Consider the following 20802-nt stretch of genomic DNA (forward strand, 5'->3'; position numbering starts at 1 on the left):
GCCTGGTTTTGAAAAGCGCTAGCGCTAAATTAACACCAGGGGGGAAGATATCGTTAGGCTGGTATTTAAGGCCGAAACGCCCATTCTGGCCTATTCTGGCACTGCGCTACGCCTCTTTGGCGTAAAGCGCATTTCGCGGCGTAAAACCATGTTGCTATTTTCCCGAGGCAGGCGCAAGGCAAGTTGTTTTTGCGTTTAACGCCAGTTTTTGCGCCTAAGGCCTGTGGGAAGATAGGGCCCTATAACTACAGAGTGGTAGCCCGTAGTTATACTATAAGTACAGATGTTGTTCCCCTGTAGTTACAGTCTAAATTCACGCCTTGTACCCCGTAGTTACACTATAAGTACAGTGTGGTACCCCGTAATTAGCCTATAAGTACAAAATTGGTCCCCTGCGTACCCAGCTCAAAGTAGTAGGCTATGTTCTTTGTTTTACCCCCTGCACTGTCCGCTACAAAAATAACTCTCTTCTTCATGACATTTGTATTTCCGTGACCGCCGGAAGTGTTAACACGACAGGGCCGGTTCCAGAACAAGATGACTAGGGATGCATCGTAGATAGGAAGGGGTGCACATGCACAGGCCGCCCGAAAAATGTGACGTTATTTTACTAAAAATAATGCATTTTACCATAATTTCAAGTAGAATTATACCAGCCAAGCAAGAATATTTCAAGTGTTTCAAGTGCTTTACTGAAATATTTGGACCATATAATGATAATACAATTATCTCAACCTTGAAAGGTTACATGTACCAAAAAGCCATAAATTCACATCAAAGAACAAAGAAAAACGACAATTATAATTCAAGTTTAAACAGTAAGTGTGCAGCTGCAGCATTTATAAAAAAGAAAAAGAAAAAAGAAATTACCACTCTTTTCAACTGAGCATGCAGACAATTAAAATAAGGGTGCAATGCATGCTTTTGCACCCCTGTAAAACCGGGCCAAACACGACCTGGAATAATTTGGCCCACCCCCGCGTCTGAACATAAAGTGAATAGGTTTTAGATAATAAAGTGACTTTGGTATTGCCCTTCGGTTTCCGGTGTGGGATCATTACAGCCTCTTTGACATTGAACCAATTACCGTTTCTCCCCTGGTGGTGGCAGCATTTAGCTGCTTTATATTTAAAGGTTAATTACAATAATAATACAAAGCCGAACAGTGGCTAAGGCTACACATGATCCTGATTGGTTGTGGCTTTTACTGGCCCTTCCTTATTGGTTGCTTCCGGCTCCAACCAGCCTGATATAAACTGCTCACCTGGCTGCAGAGCATCTTCCGTCACTGAAGGCTCAACCCACTGAAGACAGCCAACATGCCGAACATGGTGAGTGGTTTACGCTTCATTCACAGCAGCAGCACTCTTCTCTGTTCCCCATGATGCCCATCTTCTCCTGCTCGTCTTATGGGTCTTACACCTTTGCTGGAGTGTGTGCAGTTCTGTAATAACGGTGGTGATGCACAGCAGTTTGCTGGTAGGAAGTGGTCATGTTTCCACAACATTCCTCTAACTAAATTATTAGCTCTGTTGTGGCATTACACCAAGCTAAAAAAGGAGGCTAAATTTGCTGTACATGTGTTTACACTCATACTGTATGTTATGATGTTCATCAGCGCATTTAATTTACACACCTGTATTGACTCTCTCATTGGTTGAATTATCTTCAAACTAATTCAAACTGATTTCAGATCTACAGGTTAGATATTAACAGTGAGGTGGATGTGTCACATGTTTCACAATTCTTTCTCGATAAATGTTTATAGAGTGATTAAAACTTACCACATTTTGTGTTGAAGGCATACATTCAAATCCATCGAGACACCATCTGCCTCCGTTACATCCATTAAATGTCCACATCGCTGAATGCTCAGCCGTGATGATAAAATGTTCTTCCTCCTCAGATTGTATTTCTTTACTGAGCTCTGTATCGTCCATCATCATTCTAGGGACATGGGAATAATCAATGCATCCTCTCTTTGCACCGTTTCCTCTCTTTGCAATCAGTTATTTGTAATTAGGCTGATTTAAGCTTATATTCTACCGACACACCTATGGATAAGAGCGTCATAAACTGCCTCAAACACGCATGGGAATGTTAAGTATGATATGATGAAGGTAGTCTAAAACCAAAACTCAGCAATAAATCTAAAATCTCTGATCATCGCCTCTCGGTCATCACCAGAGTTTCACTCGACACATAATCATTTCAGCTCTTTCAGTTCTTCACATCACATCCCACAGCTTCTTCTCACATGGAAATCAGAGCCATGTAGAAGAGTTGCTCTCAAGAGTTCCAGGAAGTAAGGTCCTGGATTAAGCAGCGCTGTCGAGTTGCAGCAAAATGGACAGTTTGTGTTGTACTTTGATTTCTTTTTTCTTGAATCAAATTGTACATTATCAGCTTTATTTTAGCATTCAAAAGTAGCGCAAGACCCTTTCCTGGCTGTTCATTGGCTAATAAGTCACGCATTTAGGTCCTCTGCTGATGCCACTCTCTCTCTAGAGGACACTAATGGAAATGAATGATTAATGAAATAGACACAACATTTGATTTTGACATTGATGCCTACTGCAAATATACAAACACTCCCCGCAGTGTTTTTCAGCTTCCTCGTCAACATGCTTGACCATCATGTGTCTTATCCGTAAGAATAGCAGAACATCTCAATTTTGGCCTTGCAAATCTATCTGGAAATCAAAATCATTATATCTATCCAAAGGGAAAGCAGAATGCCTGGCCCATTGGACTCACATCTCTCACCTGCTCCAAACTTTATTAGTGATGCAATTCCAAACGAATTTCACAAAATGTGTCACGTAAAAGCGGTTTGTTGTTTCCTCATTCCGATCTTTTGCATTCTGTGTGAACTGAAGTTAGTATTGTCACCTTTCATTCAATTGAAAGGTTGTTTGGTTGACATTTGTCACCATCCTTCCATCCATTAATATTCTTTGTAATTTCTATTGACAGAAAATCACGGACATGAGCTTCAAGGAGGGGCAAGAGTTTGAGATCTGCGTCAAACCCAACGACGACTGCAAGCGGTAAGTCCTCTTCATGGGCCTGCTCTGTTCAGCCTTTCAACGGAGTGGGATCTGATGTGGTTCATCTGTAGGTCAGGAACACAATGGTCCGACCTCAAACGCATCTCTAGTATTCATAGTATTCCCATGATATCACATGCATTTCCTACCAATATGGTGCTTTACAATTACACTTACAGCTCGTTAGCTGTTTTTGTAATTTGATTGTAATCACCTGTTAATTGATTACAATCACCTGTTTTTGTCTCACCAAGATGGCCGTATGACAATATAAAAGAATGCTATGAATACTGAAATGGGATTTCTCTTTCACTCGCCAAATACCAGGTTACCACGCACGTCACTTCAACTCTGAATATTGATCTGCTTTAAAACTGACAAATACCTCGACGAGCTTGTTGTGAGAATACACCTTTGACAAGGATGTTGCTACCTGAGCTACCATGTGGCTGCAAGGGGGTCTTGGTTGCATGAAAGTTTATTCCTATTACTTGAATAATTTATGCAAGTAAGTATGCAGTTTATTGGAAAACATTGAATTCACTCTTCGTCTCTGACCAGGTAGTTTGGGTGACAGGATAACGTTAGGATGTTTAGGTGCATTTACACCTGGATTTGATGGATCTAAATACAATCTGATCACCCAGGATATTAACACCTGGAATAGAGATAGGCTTTGAGTTCCACTTTGCAAAAACAAGTAGATGAAATTGTTTAGTGGAAATGTTTGGTTTGAGATCGGGCCGTTGTTCTTCTCGAATCCTCTGTTCTCACAGTTTTAGATGACCTGGTTCCAGTTCTGTTTTTAACCTGGGAGAAGCTGTAGCATGCTGTGAGATAAGATAATTAATCCATTCTCTTCCTCTTTTCACATGACCTCCCGCTGCAGTTTTCACTTCAACATCGGTCATGATTCTGCCAACTTTTTTCACTTCAACCCCCGTTTTGACAATGCCATCGTCTGCAACTCCAAGTCCGGGGGGGCCTATGCAAAGCAACGCGAGGACAACTTTGATCCCGGAAACTTCCCCTTCCAGCGTGGGGAGGAATGCAAGGTTGTGTGTGTGTGTGTGTGTGTGTGTGTGTGTGTGTGTGTGTGTGTGTGTGTGTGTGTGTGTGTGTGTGTGTGTGTGTGTGTGTGTGTGTGTGCGTGCGTGCGTGCGAATTATTTGCAATCTCTCACGCTCTTTCAGTTTGATAATTAGTCACTAAGGTACATTTAGGTATACAGATATATAATCTAGTGAAGCCGCTTGTTTGCCAAGGAGGTGAGTTACATTATCGATTAAATTGAGCCCAGCGAGCACGGACGGACCCGGACGAATCGAGAGAGCCCAACAGGGGGCAGCTCGAGTCACATCATGACGAGTCAGATCTGGCGCAAAGTATCACTGTATCCCTATCCAACTAATTTCACTCACCACTGAAATATCCATGAGGATAACTAAATGGTGGCAATCAATGTCAAATAAATCAGGTATTCTAACAGTCTGGTCTGGTCTACTCTTATCCTAAATCTGATCTGATCAGCACTTGTGGAAACAATCTGTGCTGATGAACAAGCTGTTTGGTTTTGTGGAGGTGGGACTACGAGGAGATCAATTGTGGGGGAATCCTGCATCGTCTCACTTGCATAAAATAAAATACACTGCGAAGCGTAAACGACATTTATGAGTTGGAAGTTGGAATGTAGCATTTTGGGCGAGGTTAATGCTGATCGTTTCGGGGTTCTGCAGCTGCTTACACAAATTGTTATAGACGGTCACACTGTGATGTCCGATCCACAAAGACTTGGCACCCACTTTTTAAATAAAAAACACGTTTATGCCATAATAACGTTACATCTTACGGTATAGGCTATATTCGTGTCTAGCCTGTGCTGTGGTGTGCAGGAGTGCTGGCTAAACAATGTTAATAGGCTGGACACACGACTTGTAAGATTTGAGGGAACTGTCAGAGTAAAATGATTGATTGACTGCTTATTGATTGATTGTTGATCATTAGAACCCTCAATGATTCTTCGAGATTAAGGTTTGAATGAAATCACGTTTCGCTTTTTAAACTGTCCCGACTCCACGCGCATTGTTGAAAGAACAAGTGAAAAGGGATCCATGTTTTGAAATGGTATATAAATTAGTTCCACGTGCCACTGATGATCTCGGTAAACAGATAGTTTAGTGGTAGAGTAGTGCGCTGCCACGCTGGAGACCGAGGGTTCAAATCCCGGTTGGCGTACTATTTTATTTTTCTGATCGCAAAGTCGTTACTGATTGGGGAGGACTGAATCCACCACTGGCCAATCACTGGCCAAGTGAACGGTTCCCTCCCATAACCAGCCGGCTAAGGGGAAGTGTCCCAGACCCAGAGAGAGATCTGCAGCATGCAGTAAGAACTCTGCGTCAGAACTCTGGTGGGTCTGGCTCGCTGTGATAGTGGTTTGACTTTGCGGGCATCTAGGGCTGAACATTGCATTTAGCCCCTTTAAAACATGGCTGATACATTAAATACTGTTCACAATGTGTTCTCACATTCGGCGACATTGAAAATGGCGGCCTCCCACTTTGGAATTAGTCATATCTTTTAGACAATCAAGTTCTGTTCTCATGGTTTATCTAGACAACAGTGCTGCTCTCACTTTTGTGTGCAGAGATTATAGCTCAACTGTGGTCACGCTGTACTGTACAATGGCACTCATTCTATTCTATATTTCTATATTTTCTATATCTCTCTATCATAAGATTGTTCAATGTATTATTATTACTACTGTAATTTCCCTGCTCTCTCCTCCCCCACATCCCCCCGCTCTCCCTCCCTCCTCCTGCTCCCTCTTTCCCCCTTCCCCTGCTCCTTCCCCACCTCCTCCCCTTCCCTGCTCTCTCCTCCCTCACACTCCCCATTCCCCCCCCACCTCATCACTTTCCTGCTCTCTCCTCCATCACATTCCCCCTGCTCCCTCCCCCCCCCACTATTCTAAAGCATGGCACCCATTCTACCCTAAAGTATGGCGCCCATTCTATTCTATATTTCTATATTCTCTATATTTCTCCATCATATGATTGTTCAATGTATTATTATTACTACTGTAATTGCTACTGTTGTGTCAGCTAGAATTAGCTAGACATTCTTTTCTGTGAAGTCCTCTGAGACATGCTTGTGAATTAGGGCTATACAAATAAACCTGACTTGACTTGACTTGACTTACTCGAGGGCATAAATGTTTGCACTTTTGTAACCTTCATTTCTCCAGACATATTATTTTCTGACTGAGCGTATCATTTCTCTTAACACATATCAGTTGCTCACATTCCCACCTGGACGCTGCTCAGTACAACCACCATCAGCAGAAGCATCTGTGATGTGTGCTCTCTCCTTAGTTTCCTAATATGAAAGATTTAGCTCAAGATCAAACTTTCTCATGCCCGTGGCGGTGAGGAGGATATTCCTGGGCTCACTGTCGGCGCTGCTACACCGTCAAGTCAACAGCCGCTGAACTACGAAGGTAGCTTTTATTCACGAGTTTCCTGGTGAGACCACGGGCGCTTCCATGACACCCTACCTCCCTGTTTCCAGCTGCCGGTTGCCTGTTTCCGCCCAGGACCGTTCATAGTGAAAGAGACTGAAAATAATCATAATAATTGTTGTGACTTTGTACCTACCTATGTCTTGTAATGATGCCCCCCAGCACAATAATTTCACATGTGCATAATTGTACCACGGAGTGACAATATCTTGAATCTTGAAAGAGAGAGACCGCTAAAGCTACATTCAATGACCAAATAATAAAGAAATAATAAAGAGTTCCGGTTTGGACGTTTATCCTTCAAAACAAAAGCAGCCGCTATGCAATCACATACTATTTTTAGCCATTTCGGCTAAAATAAGCCCGTAGCCTACAGTACGAGTGAATTGACATATTTTTGTAAAATATCGCCGCTATGCAACCACACAACGTTACTATTTTTAGCCATTTCGGATAAAATAAGCCAAACGTTCCCACTTTTTGACAGCGGCCCGCACCTGCTTGCTAGTGAAAAAGTCGACAACCGGCAACCGCTGAGAATCATGGGAAAAGTAGGTCCAGGAATAAGGTGAATAGGCTCATAAAACATAATAGCAGCTCAGGGAGCGAGATAAAACTCTCCTCAATGTCCCTCTGCTGCAGTTCTGCACGGTGTCAAAGTCAATGTGCTGCTGCTCACTTTATCTATATGCCTTTTTGAAAGTTGTGTGCATATTTTGGATCTTTACTTGAGACTTATATCTCCTCCCTCCCACCAGTTATACATCAGCTTCAACAAGGAGCAGTTCTTCATCAAGCTACCTGACGGCATGATGATGAACTTCCCCAACCGGCTGGGAGACGTGAAGTACAAGTACTTTGAGGTCGGCGGCGACGCAAGGATCATCAGCATCCAGCTCAGGATCAGCAGCATCCAGCTCAAGTAGACGTCTTGTCTCCTGTGTGTGCCTGTCCACCCTTTTTGTTTTTGTGTGTGAAATATAGTTTGTCTTTTACATTACTGTGAGTCCAGACAGGATCAGTCATCTTTTATCTGCAAAGCTTGTGAAAAAAAACACCACCACCACGGGCCACTCTTCAGTCCGACTATTACCTATGTGGGTTTTTTATAAATATGACGAAAATACTGTGTATGCATTCCTGTTTTGGGTATACGCAGATTTCTACACTTAAATATACACAGTCTTATACATCTGGCCCCAGGGCTGATTTCTATCAATATACAGTAGAGCTTTTCTTCTGTAATGAGAGCAAAGGGCCTCAAGAGGGCACCACAGTAAATCTCACCTCATTGTACTTGCCTGACATCTGATCTACAGTATGGAGGTCACTGGGCTTGTTAATAAAACGCTGTGAAACAAGAGTGTTGTGTATTGTGTGCCCTTCTTATTGTGCTTCCTCGAAGGCAAGCACAATCTTGGAATCTCTCACTTCTTTCATTTATATTTTCTCGTTCCCAAAAGTTGTGTTCACCATTTCTCCTACAGTTTTCACACTACATAGACATGTGAGACATCAAAATGTGCGGCTCATTGAGGAATCGTGCACATTTGCATTGCTAAGAGTTTCGTTGCACGGTTTTCGCGATAACGTGCAATTTTTCCCCCCATTCACTTGAATGGGGTTTCGAAATCGTTGACATTAAATTAGCTGTAGCTCAGAAACCGTAAGACCTGCCACTACCAAACTTCGTAGGTAGGTTCACAGTCACCTTTTATTATGTGCTGGAAAATTACACTAGTGGACCAGATGGTGGCGCTATAACAGCCCTCCTTACGTTTTGGTCCATAGCTTTTTAATCGTAGGGGCTACATTCAAACTTCTTTTTTCCCTGTATTCCTTGGATCATTCTGCATCTGCTGATATAGGTCCCGCCCATTTCCGTCTATCTAGAATTTCTGCCATTTTGAATTGTTGAAGTGGTTTTTCCCCCTGCTATTTCTCCCTCAAATTTGGTCTGATCTTCACCAAACCACATCACACAGCATGTGTGGCCTGTCCTGCACAAAACTTATCACACGTGTGACCATGTAAGAAAGCCAGGTACATAAATTGACAATGCCACCTTGGGAATTTCACCAAAAGAGTTCAACCAAACTTAGTTTTACCCTTTCAAAAGGAGGAGCAGAGGCAGAATGTTCCAAGTATAAAATGTACAAAGTTTATTTGAGACACGGGTTCAAGTTGAAAGGCCAGAATGTTAAAAAGCTTGGCATTATAAAACAATAAAAAAACTAAGTGTACAAAATGGAGGCCGCTAATAGCCAGAAGGAGGGGTTGGTTGTCCCCAGAGAGAGCTTCAGAAAAGTAGGCTATCCCAATGGATTAAGACCACAAATGTGGGTTCAAAGCACAGCACACTGAAGAATATTGGGTTCACTACAAAAAGCACAGCAAACGGGTTCACTACAACAGCACAGCAACTAGATGTCTGCCTATAAGCAGAAACACACACCAACAGGTGACTAGAAAAAGGGGGATTTGCCAGCTCAGCCCCTCTCAGTGGGACAACTTCTCCTCCACTCCTGGCCCAGGACAACCTGCAGCCAGAGAGTACAAATTACAAACAGGAAGATGGTTGGAAAAGAAAACAAATGAATGAGGCTCCAGGTATTTATGGTGTTACTTCCCATATACAATAGGAGCAGTAACACAGATAAAAATAGAAAAGTGCACTCGGTGGAGTGCAGATTTCTGCCAGGACCGCGTTTTCCCCCAAGCTGATCCATAGACCACGTGAATGCAATGTGGCAGTGACTGTTGTCATACTGAGATGCTATTGTAAATCATATATTGTTATTGTCTGCTGTTTAGTGTTTTGGTGATGTATTTATTATGATGGGTTTATTGTATGTGTTGGAATGCACATATTTGTGTTTTTGTCAAGTTCTTTATTGTGTGTTTGTGTTAGAATAATTGTGGTTTAGTTTTTTGATTAGGGGATGTGGTTACGCATAGAAGGGTGCATCTGGGTCAGAGTAGCGCACTCCCCAAGTTTGAAGTCAATCGGACGAATGTTTCTCAAGATAAACAGTTTTTTGTGTTGACAGTAGGTGGCGCTGTCAAATTGCAAGAAATTCAGGACTGTACTACGTCGAGTCCCCAGCAGCACACTCCCTAAGTTTGAAGTCAATCGGATGAACGGTTCTCAAGATAAACCACTTTTTGTGTTGCCAGTAGGGGTGTCACAATATATCGTCCCACGAAATTTCGCGATAGTAAAACGTCACGATATGTATCGTTGAGATGAAATCTCATATCGTGAATTTTTTTTTTTTTTTTTTTTTTTTCAAAAGTAGACAAAGAAACGTTTTTGTTTGTTGAAGTTCAATGTGTGGAAAGTAGTTCAGTTGAACAAGTCTCTGAAGAGACACATGAGAAGTTATACAGGAGAGAAACCATTCAATTGAGTTTCTGGCAAAACTGTTTACTTGACAGGAAAAACTGAAGATGCATAAAAAATAGACTAAGAAAAGTCTTGTTGTTTGAGTTTGAAGAAAAACTGAAGATGCATAATGAGAATTTATACTGCTGAGAAACCTTTTAGTTCAAAGTAAATCTAAGTGACGTGTAACTCATTCTATTTCAAGATAAGCCTTATCTCCAATCTCATGTTTTTTCTAGTTGTTATTGTAATAACAATTTCCCACAACAGCATGTTTTGTATTTGTGCATTTAAAATAAAATACTACTTTTCCAGTCATATATTGTCATTATTCAAGTTTAAAAAAATATTGTTAAAATCGTATCGTATCGTATCGTTATCGTGAACCCAGTATCGTGATACGTATCGTATCGTGAACTGAGTGTATCGTGACACCCCTAGTTGCCAGTATTTATTGTGCGTTTGTGTTAGAATAATTGTGGTATAGTTTTTTTGATTAGGGGATGCGGTTACGTGTAGAATGGTAAATGGTAAATGGTACGTGTAGAAGGGTGCATCTGGGTCCGAGCAGCGCACTCCCCAAGTTTGAAGTCAATCGGACGAATGTTTCTCAAGAGAAACTGCTTTTTGTGTTGACAGTAGGTGGCGCTGTCAAATTGCAAGAAATTCAGCAGTGCACTACGTCAAGTCCCCAGTAGCACACTCCTCAAGTTTGAAGTCAATCGGATAAACGGTTGTCAAATAAACCACTTTTTGTGTTGCCAGTATGAATGAATTAATGAATTTATTTGGTGATAAAAACAAGAAAGAACACAACAATACAATAAGAAAAGAACAGACAATATATCAATCACCGAGGATGAAAACACAATAAAGCCCGAAGGCTTATTTCCATTGTAGTCCTCACATAAAACATATAGTAAGACGAGGCATAAAAAACATAAAACACTTAAAACAATTAAAAAAACAACATAAAACAACAGAGAGCGGTTACATTAAAGGAACTCAAAATAAAACAATAGCAGCAGATAATGCAAATAGCAAGCAGAGCAATGTATAAAAAGAATAAAATAAATAAAAAGGCTATAAAATAAATTGCCATGGAGCCAGTAATTTAAAGTGCATTTCTATGGAGCCAGTACTTAAAGTGTAACTAACCCCCAAAACACTTTTTTCAGCTTTTAACCAATCTGACTTTGGGGGTGGTGTGTGAAGAATGCTGGTCAAAATCTTCACATTTGAGACCAAACTGTTGCCATTTTACCATTTGTATCATTTTTCAGCAGCATAACTGGCATAAGTGCCCTCTATGGGTGGAACACTGCTTTTTTGTGTGCCATAAAATGAATGGGATATTTGATACGTCGTGACGTCACGATCCCAAAGACTATGGGATTTCAAGATAGTTACTCCCCTACTCCCCCTGTACCCTTTCCCGGCTCCTCACAACTCCAAGCCTATTGGAGGGAGGGAGGGGTTATTGTGTGTTTGCAGCAACATCATCAGATCCGAGCCCACGCACCAAAGTGAGCCTCCCTGAGCGACCTTCATATCCGCCGTCATTTCCGCAAATAAATCTCATCGCAGTTTAGCGCACATGTAAAATATAACGCTATACTACGACGTGACAACGTGACAAAGCTGCTCTAAACGCATCGGCTACTATAATATCGTCACTGTGCAATGAAAGCCACTTATCTCCAAAACGGCAACCTTTCAGGAAATGAAAAAAACCCTGTGCTCTTAAAATACTGAACACCACATTGTCATATTTGACACATGTCTTCATTGTAGACAGTTTATCGCTGAATGTGTCATTACATTATTAATATCTTATCTGAATAAGCTAAAATGCTGTTACAGGATTATCACACCAAGTCTGGAGCACTTTCTGCCGGCCAGGCAGGAGCTCGTAGGCACCTGCCTTTTAGAGCGCGAGCACGAGCTGCTGTGCTCCAGGCAGCGGGGAGGCGCGGGCGGAGCTCTTCACTCTGCCAAGCCAGGGAGAGTGGCTCTGTCATGGGGTTGAGCAGTCCCGGAGTAACGTGACATTATTCTTGTCAGAAACAACTTCGATTTGCATACTTTAAATGAGTTTGCAGCCCAAGGACAACCCGAAAACACCTTATTGATCTATTTACGTCAGACGATGCCAGAATCACACAAAACCAAGCCAAAACACAGCCGGCATTCGGGTCAGCAGCGTGCCTGGTGACTTTTCCGGGGAAGTCCTCATGAGGTGGTGCGGAGCATGGAGGTCTGACTGTCACATACACTGCCCTGCACTGCAGTAACTTTGAACAAGAATCACGAAAAGCCCCCAAACGAAAATTAAAAATGGATTTCATGGCGCGGTATATCGCAAGTTGGACGAGGGAATGACGTGGAGAAATCTCGCATTGTGATTACATGAGCGTGAGAGCGGGGCGTTTGTCCTCATTATTGTGCTGTGCTCTCGCGTCACTAGTCTCTCCTAATGTAGTTAGACAAGCCGCCACACACATACATGGGAGAAAACTAATTAAATTTCTAGTTCGCCACTGAATGGCCAAATTGATATAACTTTCAACCATTTTGAGCAACGCTGTTTCCATACAGGCCACCAGCATTGGCTAGTTGTTGATATTTATAAAGATATTGCAGCTCTCATATAAATTATTTTCGAGGCGGTGGGCAAACTGTAATGGCGTCGATTTCCGAAAAAAAATCCTGAGTTGAGCACAGCCAAAGAGTATAGTATAGACAAGAGTATATGTCATTTCTTGTTTTTTTTCCATAGGTTTTTTCAAATCACCGTTTTGTTACATATCTGGGGGTAAGTCCCCCTTTAAGGGCTCTTTTAAAACTGGTCACAGTAGTGCTTGCTTTTATTTCTCTTGGCAGATTGTTCCAGTGAACTGCTGCACTGTACCTGAAACTATTTTCCCCCATCAGACTTTTAAAGCGACAGGGTATAAAATCTGTCCACCTACCTCGAGTAGCGTGCTGATGTGTTTCTCGTACAAGTAAGAAGTGGTTTAGTAGGTACCTCGGGACCTCACGTGAAGTGATTTTAAAAGTGAGTAGCATTTTGATATATAAAATGCGCTTTTCAGCCGATAACCATCGGAGACTTTCAAAGTGCTTGGTGTCAAGGTGAGTATGGGTGCATCTTCAATACTACTCTAATTTATTTTTTTTGGGTTGTCTGCAGCCTGCCTTTTAATCGTTGTGTTAGGCCGGTGTACCATGAGGTGGTAGCGTAGTCAAAGTGGCTTTGCACTAGTGCCCCGGCAAGAGTCTGTAATATCTGAGTGTCTAAGAAAACCGATTTTCTAGCTAGGAATTGTATTCGTTGGTGAATTTTTGTTAGAGCAGTCAATGCCATTTTTTCACCAGATAAGCAGTTATCCAAGACGCATCCAAGATATTTGATGTTGTCAGTGCCCTTGAGTGTACAGTACAAAACCCGGTGACCTTAGTCTGATTTTGTTGCCAAACAGGATGGGCTCAGACTTGCCTGTGTGGAGGGACAGTCTGTTAGCCGAGAGCCATTCACAGGCTCTCTCCAGCTCAGCACCCAGAGTGTCCTCCACCACAGATTTGTCTCTGTGTGAGACCATTAACACGGAGTCATCTGCATACAGAAACAGGTTACAGGAGACAGCAGCATTGAAATCATTAATAAATAATGGCCCGAGGATGCTTCCTTGAGGCACCCCCCATCTCATGACTCTTTCATTTGACAATGTCCCATTTACATCCACCTTTTGAGTACGATTTTCAAAGTATGAGGTCACCCACTTGAGTGATCCATCATTAAAACCCATAGCTCTTAATTTCTTGATTAATATGTAATGATCCACCGTGTCAAAAGCTTTCTGTAAATCAAGCATGACCAGGCCGCAAAACTTACCACTATCTACTTCTTGCCTAATCAGATCGGTTATATATACCAGATAGGTATCCGTTGAATGAGCTTTTCTAAAACCGGATTGAAACTCAAATAAAAAGTTATTTTTTAAAATAAATTCATTGATCTGTTCTTGAATGAGCCGTTCCAATATTTTTGACAGTGCGCTTAAAATGGAAACTGGTCTGTAATTGTTCGGGTCGAGTTTGCTCCCTTTTTTAAATAGAGCAATCACTCTTGCTTTTTTAAAATCATTTGGGACTGTCGCTGATTTGATACTTACATCTATTATGTGTGTAATGAAGGGAGTAATTGTTTCAGCCGCGTCTTTAAGGAATCTGGCTGGAAGGAGATCTGGACCTGTGCCTTTGGAAGGGTTAAGATCCTTAATTAATTGAAGTACAGCCGCCTCCGAAACTGAGGAAAAGGCGAAAGAGCCAGGAGTTGAAGTCAAAAGGAGTGAATTTAGCATGTCAGCGTTTGAACTATCTGCTACTGGCGCGGTGTTGTTCAGCAGCGCGGCTGCTGGTGGTATCTCAGCTGCTAAGCTCTTTGCTCTCGGCGCGGGCCCACTGAGACCCACTGTGGCTACTGGTGTTGATGAAGGGTTGCTGTTAGAAAGCCTACAAGGGTCTGTCATAGTTAGGTGGCGCTATGGCGAATTGCATGGAATTTACCTCCCTGCACTCCATTGCGTCCCCCTAAGCGCACTCCCCGAATTTGATGGGACGAACGGTTGTCAAGAGAAACCACTTTTTGTGTTGCCAGTAGGTGGCGGTGTGCCGAAATTCGGCACTGCACTGTGTGGAGTTCCCATCAGCGCCATAGCCTACAAGTTATAAAACTAAGCCTGTCCTGAATGAGCCGAGTGGGGGTGCTTGTTCACTATTGTGAAAGTTATGTGTTTACAACATAAAGATCATGGAATTGGATGCTATCAGGAATGTCACCGATAGTTAACGTTCTATATTGTAGGCTACAGGGAGACCGCATCAGCCCTGCTGAACAGATCTGTATTTGCCTGGCTGTAGGTTGAATTGTTTTATTCAGGCTATGATCTGTGATGTGCTGTGATATCCAAATTGGCATGAAGAGATGACAGCATGCAGCCAAAACCCGGACATGGATCGAGTGGATCGGAGCTTCGAAAGGGAGAATGTCATTGCGTAATTGCAGTTCACCAATGACCAGAGTTGTGCATAATTATACGCTTAAAAGGCATGGTTAAGTGGTTAACGCCGGGTGTGGCGCCGAGTGGAAAATATGGAATGCGCTGACCACGCCCACTAAATAGCGCTTGGCCTGGCGCTAAACGCTATTTTAAGGCCAGGGGGAAGATAGGGCCCATCATCTTTCTGGAGAAATCTTGTTTTAATCATTCACTATAGCCGTTTCCTTACCAGAGTCTGGGAAGTGACGTTATTGCTGGTGAAAAAGCTGTGAGCTAATTTACCCAAATCCAGTCCTCTCTGGTAGCTATGCTGCTAGCATAGTTTTGCAGTAGCCTGGGCTAGTTTTACAGGGCCTTTCTTCTTCATGGTATATTCTTCTTCTGTGGTACCGTCGCCCAAGCGGCTCACTGCTACTTTCTCTTATCAAAGGCACTTTCATAAGGTATTTGGATCTTTTATCATGCACATTTTAATATGAAACTTTACACGTAGACTGTCAGATATCCGCAAATAAAAGCGACTTGCGACAGCTGACAATTAACCTCTTGAATAGCCCACAAAGAAGGAGGAAGTACGTCACTCGGTCCCCAAACTAACGCTGGTCGGGTTTGGGTATAAGTGGTCGTCTAAGGCGTCAGTTCCGTTAGATCAGTGGTTCTCAACTGGTCTACCCTCAGTCACAACCCACATTTGTCCTTAAGTCACAACTTTTTTTGTATAGGCCTATATGCTATGCCTATGTTTAAACTGGTGATGCTCATTAAGTTTCAAGAATCAAAATTGAACTGTATGAAATATGAAATAAGAAGGCAGAATTTTCTTGAATTAAATGAAAAGGAAGACTTATCTTGAATTACAGGTATATATGCATACAAGTTAAACCGGTGATGCTCCTTTCTGAATGGTCTAGGTCTGTAGTTTGTGGTTGTAAAGTTTCATGAGGCTGTGATTATCTTAGAGATCATAGGTCATAGGTCATTTTATACAGTGAGGTCAAGTTTCGAAAAATGGTCTCACTATAATAAAATTGCTACTATGGGGACTAACATCATCACATATAGTAGTAGTAGTAGTTTATTTGTCATTGCATAAGAATTTACACAAGGAAATTCCAGGCTCCCCATCGTGCAACCATTCAGTACAATACAATACAATCACCAATTAAATAACAATTCACCAAAGCAATTCACCAGGCGCCACAGTATATAGACACAGACTAGTAATAATAGCAGCAGTATGATAAATAGTATATAGTAATAATAAAGTCTGTGATAAATGGCAATAGTATAATAATTATAGTATGGCATACATAATTATTTAATAATTATTTAATAGTTTGAGGTATGGTAATAATATAGTTCATGATAATAGCAGCATATCTAATAATAATGACAGTGGTATGATAATTTACAGTATATAATAATAATGACGGTGAGGAACAGATGAGTGGTTATTTGGAAAGTGATTTGTTGAGTAGTGTGACGGCCTTTGGGTAAAAAGAGTTCTGGAGTCTGGATGTGCGTGTTTTGAGTGATCTGTATCGCCTACCGGAAGGAAGGAGGGTGAACAGGTGATGACCGGGGTGAGTAGTGTCTTTGAGCATGTTTTTAGTCCTGTTAAGGCAGCGGGTGTTGTATGTGTCGACAAGGGTGGGAAGTTGTGTCCTGATTATTTTTCCTGCTGTTTTGATGATGTTGTGGAGTGGTTTACTGTCCTGAGCTGTGCAGCTGCCGTACCAGGCAGTGAAGGCATATGTGAGCACGCTCTCCACTGCACACCTGTAAAAAGATATGAGTAAGTCCTTTCTTATGTGTGTCTTTTTCAGTAGTCTGAGGAAGTACAGTCTCTTTTGTGCTGTCTTTGTTATTGTTGTTGTGTGTTGTGTCCAGGTAGCGTCCTCTGAGATGTGAATACCAAGATATTTGAAGGCTGGTACTCTCTCCACGGGCTCGTTGTTGATCAGCAGTGGCGCTGCAGGTTGATTGTTTTTCTTTCTGAAGTCCATGATTATTTCCTTTGTCTTTTTTGTGTTGAGATCGAGGTTGTTGGAGGCGGACCAATCCACGACACGCTGGACTTCATTGAATACAATTGGGCTCATTGAATCAACAAGAGTCTCAGCTTTCCAGTCATACTTAGCTCATGCAATTCCAAGACTGTTTTGGGACCCCAGCATGCAGAAATATTCAAATAGAATAGGTGAAAATAACATTTACACTGCGTGTAAAAAAAAAAGCTAACCTTGCTTGCAAGATGGATAACCTTGCGAGATCAAAAGAGATTCTCTCGACGTAATCCATCTTGTCATGCACAGGCAGTTAGGATGATTGGTCGAACCATGCCGGTTCGATGAATCAGCGGCAGCCTAAGGCGGGCTTTCTGTGTGACGCTACTGAGAAGCGTCTGGGCAAGTAGTGGGTACATGGTCGTAGTTCTTTTCACTCGTCAACATGGCTGCCGCCGCGGAAGTTATTTCTCAACTGGACAGCATTTCCAAAATATCAAAACGTTTATTAATCCAATCCAATTAGTCATCGCTCATGCGTTAGTTTGTGGAAATTCCCGTGCAATAATCATAACTCTGGCCCCAGCCCACATCACTCTAGCCGGAGCACATGTTAGCCTACATTAGCTTCCACAAAACACACACACAAAGCTGCGCAAAAGCGCTTTACGTTCTTATAGGGAGATAGCGAGGCAGCATAGTAAATAAACACACGTGGCACTGCGCTCCGTTTTCATCAATTAACTATTAATAGCGCAAGGGACGGCCACTCAAACACTCCTGGCTGCTGTTAGCCGCTAATTAGCAACAAACATTTCAACAGGCTCATACCCCCGTCGCAAACTTTACGTCAGAGGCATGGCGATCTGATTGGTTGAAGTTAACACGCACCAACGGTGATAGACAGATGGGTCATCCAATCACCTGCCAAGTAGCTTGGAAAAAGTGCCAGCCTCCGTCAGCGGGTCGGGTTACTGCATTCCCAGATCGACTGGTTTAGTGAAATGTAATGTGGAGCTAAACAGTCCATCTGGCAGCGTCAGGTTAAAAAAAAGCATGGTTTTTGCCAAAAACTGCATGGGATTAGCATAAAGTGGGCATGTCTGTAAATGGGAGACTCTTTGATACCCATTGAACCCATTCTCATTCAGATATCTTGAGGTGAGAGTTCAAGGGACTCCTTTGAAAATGGCCATGCCAGTTTTTCACTCGCCAAAGTTTAGCCTAACTTTGGAGCATAATTTAGCCCCATTCCGGCCAAGCTAGCATGACATGGTTGATACCAATGGATGCCTTAGGTCTTCTAGTTTCATATGATATATTCTAGCTAGCTTTAGATTTTTAGATTTTTTTGTTTTGTTTTTCCATGCACACATCCACACTCAAAACGGCCCAGCGACGGCAAATGGCAAATACTCCTTCATCCATGCTATTCAAAAAGATAGAACTCACAGAGATGGAGCCAAGCATGTGCGATATGTCGAAATGTTGAGCAAAGCCTTTAGTAGGGCTGAACAAATTTGAAAAGAATATCTATTGCGATTATTTTTGACTGACATTGCAATTGGGATATTAGAGGGAATGTTAATTTTTACAACGTTATTCTAATTTTCATTGAAAAACTCATTAATAAAATAATTTTTGATTTGCAGGCATCTGTACCAAACAAAGATGTTTTCTGACATCTGTAGAATATGATGTGTAGGCCAGGACACCTCTGCAGCACGACAATGTTTAATTTAAAATTGTATTTTGACACACATTTCACCTTGAACAAATATTGAAAATTGCAGTAGGCCATATTGCAATTTCAATAAAAATTCAATGACTTGTTCAGCCCTAGCCTTAAGTAATCTTTCAATAATCTTTATGACTAAAAGGCTACATTGAAGTAGAAATTTAAATAATTAACTCATTGGTTTTGGATTTATTTAGCTTCAAGAGTGCATTTTTGTTTGTGTGACCCTCAACACAGGCTTTGAGAATCCCGGGCCACTTACTGATACTTACCGTATGTTTAAATTCACCCACTCATATTCTGGTTTATTTCAAGAAAAACATTTCGGCTAGTGGAAATTCTAATTGGCTGGTAAATTTAAAATCTAGCAGCCATATTTGCAGGTGGTCAAAAAAGTTAATTTCAAGCCCTGAGAGCAGGTGGTGACATAGGAGTGAGTGAGAAAAGGATCAAATATTGGTGGTTAAGACTGAATAATGACATCACAACTGTTAATTTAAAATGAGTTATTCCTCTAAACCTGGCTTCAAATGCCCCAAATTTTTCGCGCTGGCACCGTTCGGCCCTCAGCAAAACCTGGTAGCGAGGACATTTTTTGTGGCCCTCCCTATCATCAAAGTTGCCCAGCCATGGGTTACGGCATGACAATATTTGTTCGGCCCCGGCAACAATCTGGGTTTCTCATGTGGCCCCCCATGAAAAATAGTTGCCCACCCCTGCATTACAGCATAGGGAAGGTATTCTAATCTGGCCTCTGTGCTGCTGTGGCTCTGGTCTTCCTGTACCTTTGGCTCGAGTCAGTCAAACGAAGTTAGTTGACAAAATTAGAACCACTTTACAGAATCGAGATCATATGTGTATTGGAGATATTGCCTAATTTTCCCATTGGGATCGTTTAAATCTAATCTAATGTAATAATCATCATTTCTTTATTTTTTCCCCGCACACACATTTTTTGGGGGTAATTTTTTGTATTCTTGTGAACCATTCAAAGAAAAAAAAAAGTTAAATGTTTTTGAGGTTTTATTCAGCATGAGGATGAAGAAAGTGTCGCACACTCACTGCTCCATATGCAAATTTTTTTATTGAAATGACGTTTCGGCCTATGGCCTTCTTCAGATTTACAGACACTACATAACCGAGTGGTTTTTATAGGTCTGGATCTAATGAATGGCACAGCTGATGGTGATGACAATTTACATAATTGACAAGTCATCAGGTAGACTAAAGCAGCCAATCAAAAAAACCAAAGTGGGATGGCTGTCACAGCCAATCAATACATACTATTATTTACCAGTGAAATACCATAATACAATATATACTCATAGACATTTAGGGAAGTTAGGACATCAGCTCTGGCAAGAGTCATCACAAATAACTCTCCAAATATCCAATAAAAAGATGATCTGAAAAAAGTTTACATAGAAAAACACACATTACAGGTAACACCTCAAATCATAATCCACATTAAGTCCATGGGGAGATAGAGTTCTCAGTTGGTGGATCCAGAAGTGTTCTCTCCTGGAAAGCAAAAGATCTAGGTTACCTCCTCTCGGTGACAGTGATACATGTTCAATACCTATGTATTTAAACGAGGAGATAGGGTGGTTGGCCTCAGCAAAATGTGCTGCTACTGGATAATTCATATTCTTACATCTGATGGTACTTCGGTGCTCAGCAATACGAGTCTTTAGTGCTCTACTCGTTTTACCTACATATGATTTTCCACAGGGGCAAATAATGAGGTAGATTACTGACTTAGTATTGCATGAAACAATTCCTTTAATGGGGATCTCTTTGCCTGTGTGAGGGTGTTTGAGGTTTTATTCAGCAAACACTACTCTAAGAAGATGATAGTGCAATACTAAAAAAAAATATGAAGTGTCTCACATCAAAGTGGCATTTTCTCATACACTTTTGTGTGCAGAGCAATAGCATTTCTGCCCTTGCCAACAAACATTACCTGCCTTGGGTGGTATGTCTAGGCAGTTTTGCACATGAGCTACCGTTTCCCATCACTCTGCCTCAGGACATAGAGGA

General features: G+C 41.7%; 1 protein-coding gene across 1 annotated transcript; it reads left to right on the forward strand.

Annotated features, from left to right (window-relative positions):
• Window positions 1-1294: 1294 nt before the first annotated feature.
• Window positions 1295-7917, forward strand: LOC310775053 (beta-galactoside-binding lectin-like). Its single transcript, XM_083635146.1, has 4 exons — window positions 1295-1331; window positions 2977-3050; window positions 3940-4105; window positions 7329-7917. Exons 1-4 carry the CDS (start codon window positions 1320-1322, stop codon window positions 7494-7496), a joined length of 420 nt encoding a protein of 139 aa, XP_083491272.1. The 5' UTR covers window positions 1295-1319; the 3' UTR covers window positions 7497-7917.
• Window positions 7918-20802: the final 12885 nt, after the last annotated feature.

The sequence above is a fragment of the Poromitra crassiceps genome, assembly GCF_964638095.1.
Source record: "Poromitra crassiceps genome assembly, chromosome: 4".
Classification (NCBI taxonomy): domain Eukaryota; kingdom Metazoa; phylum Chordata; class Actinopteri; order Beryciformes; family Melamphaidae; genus Poromitra; species Poromitra crassiceps.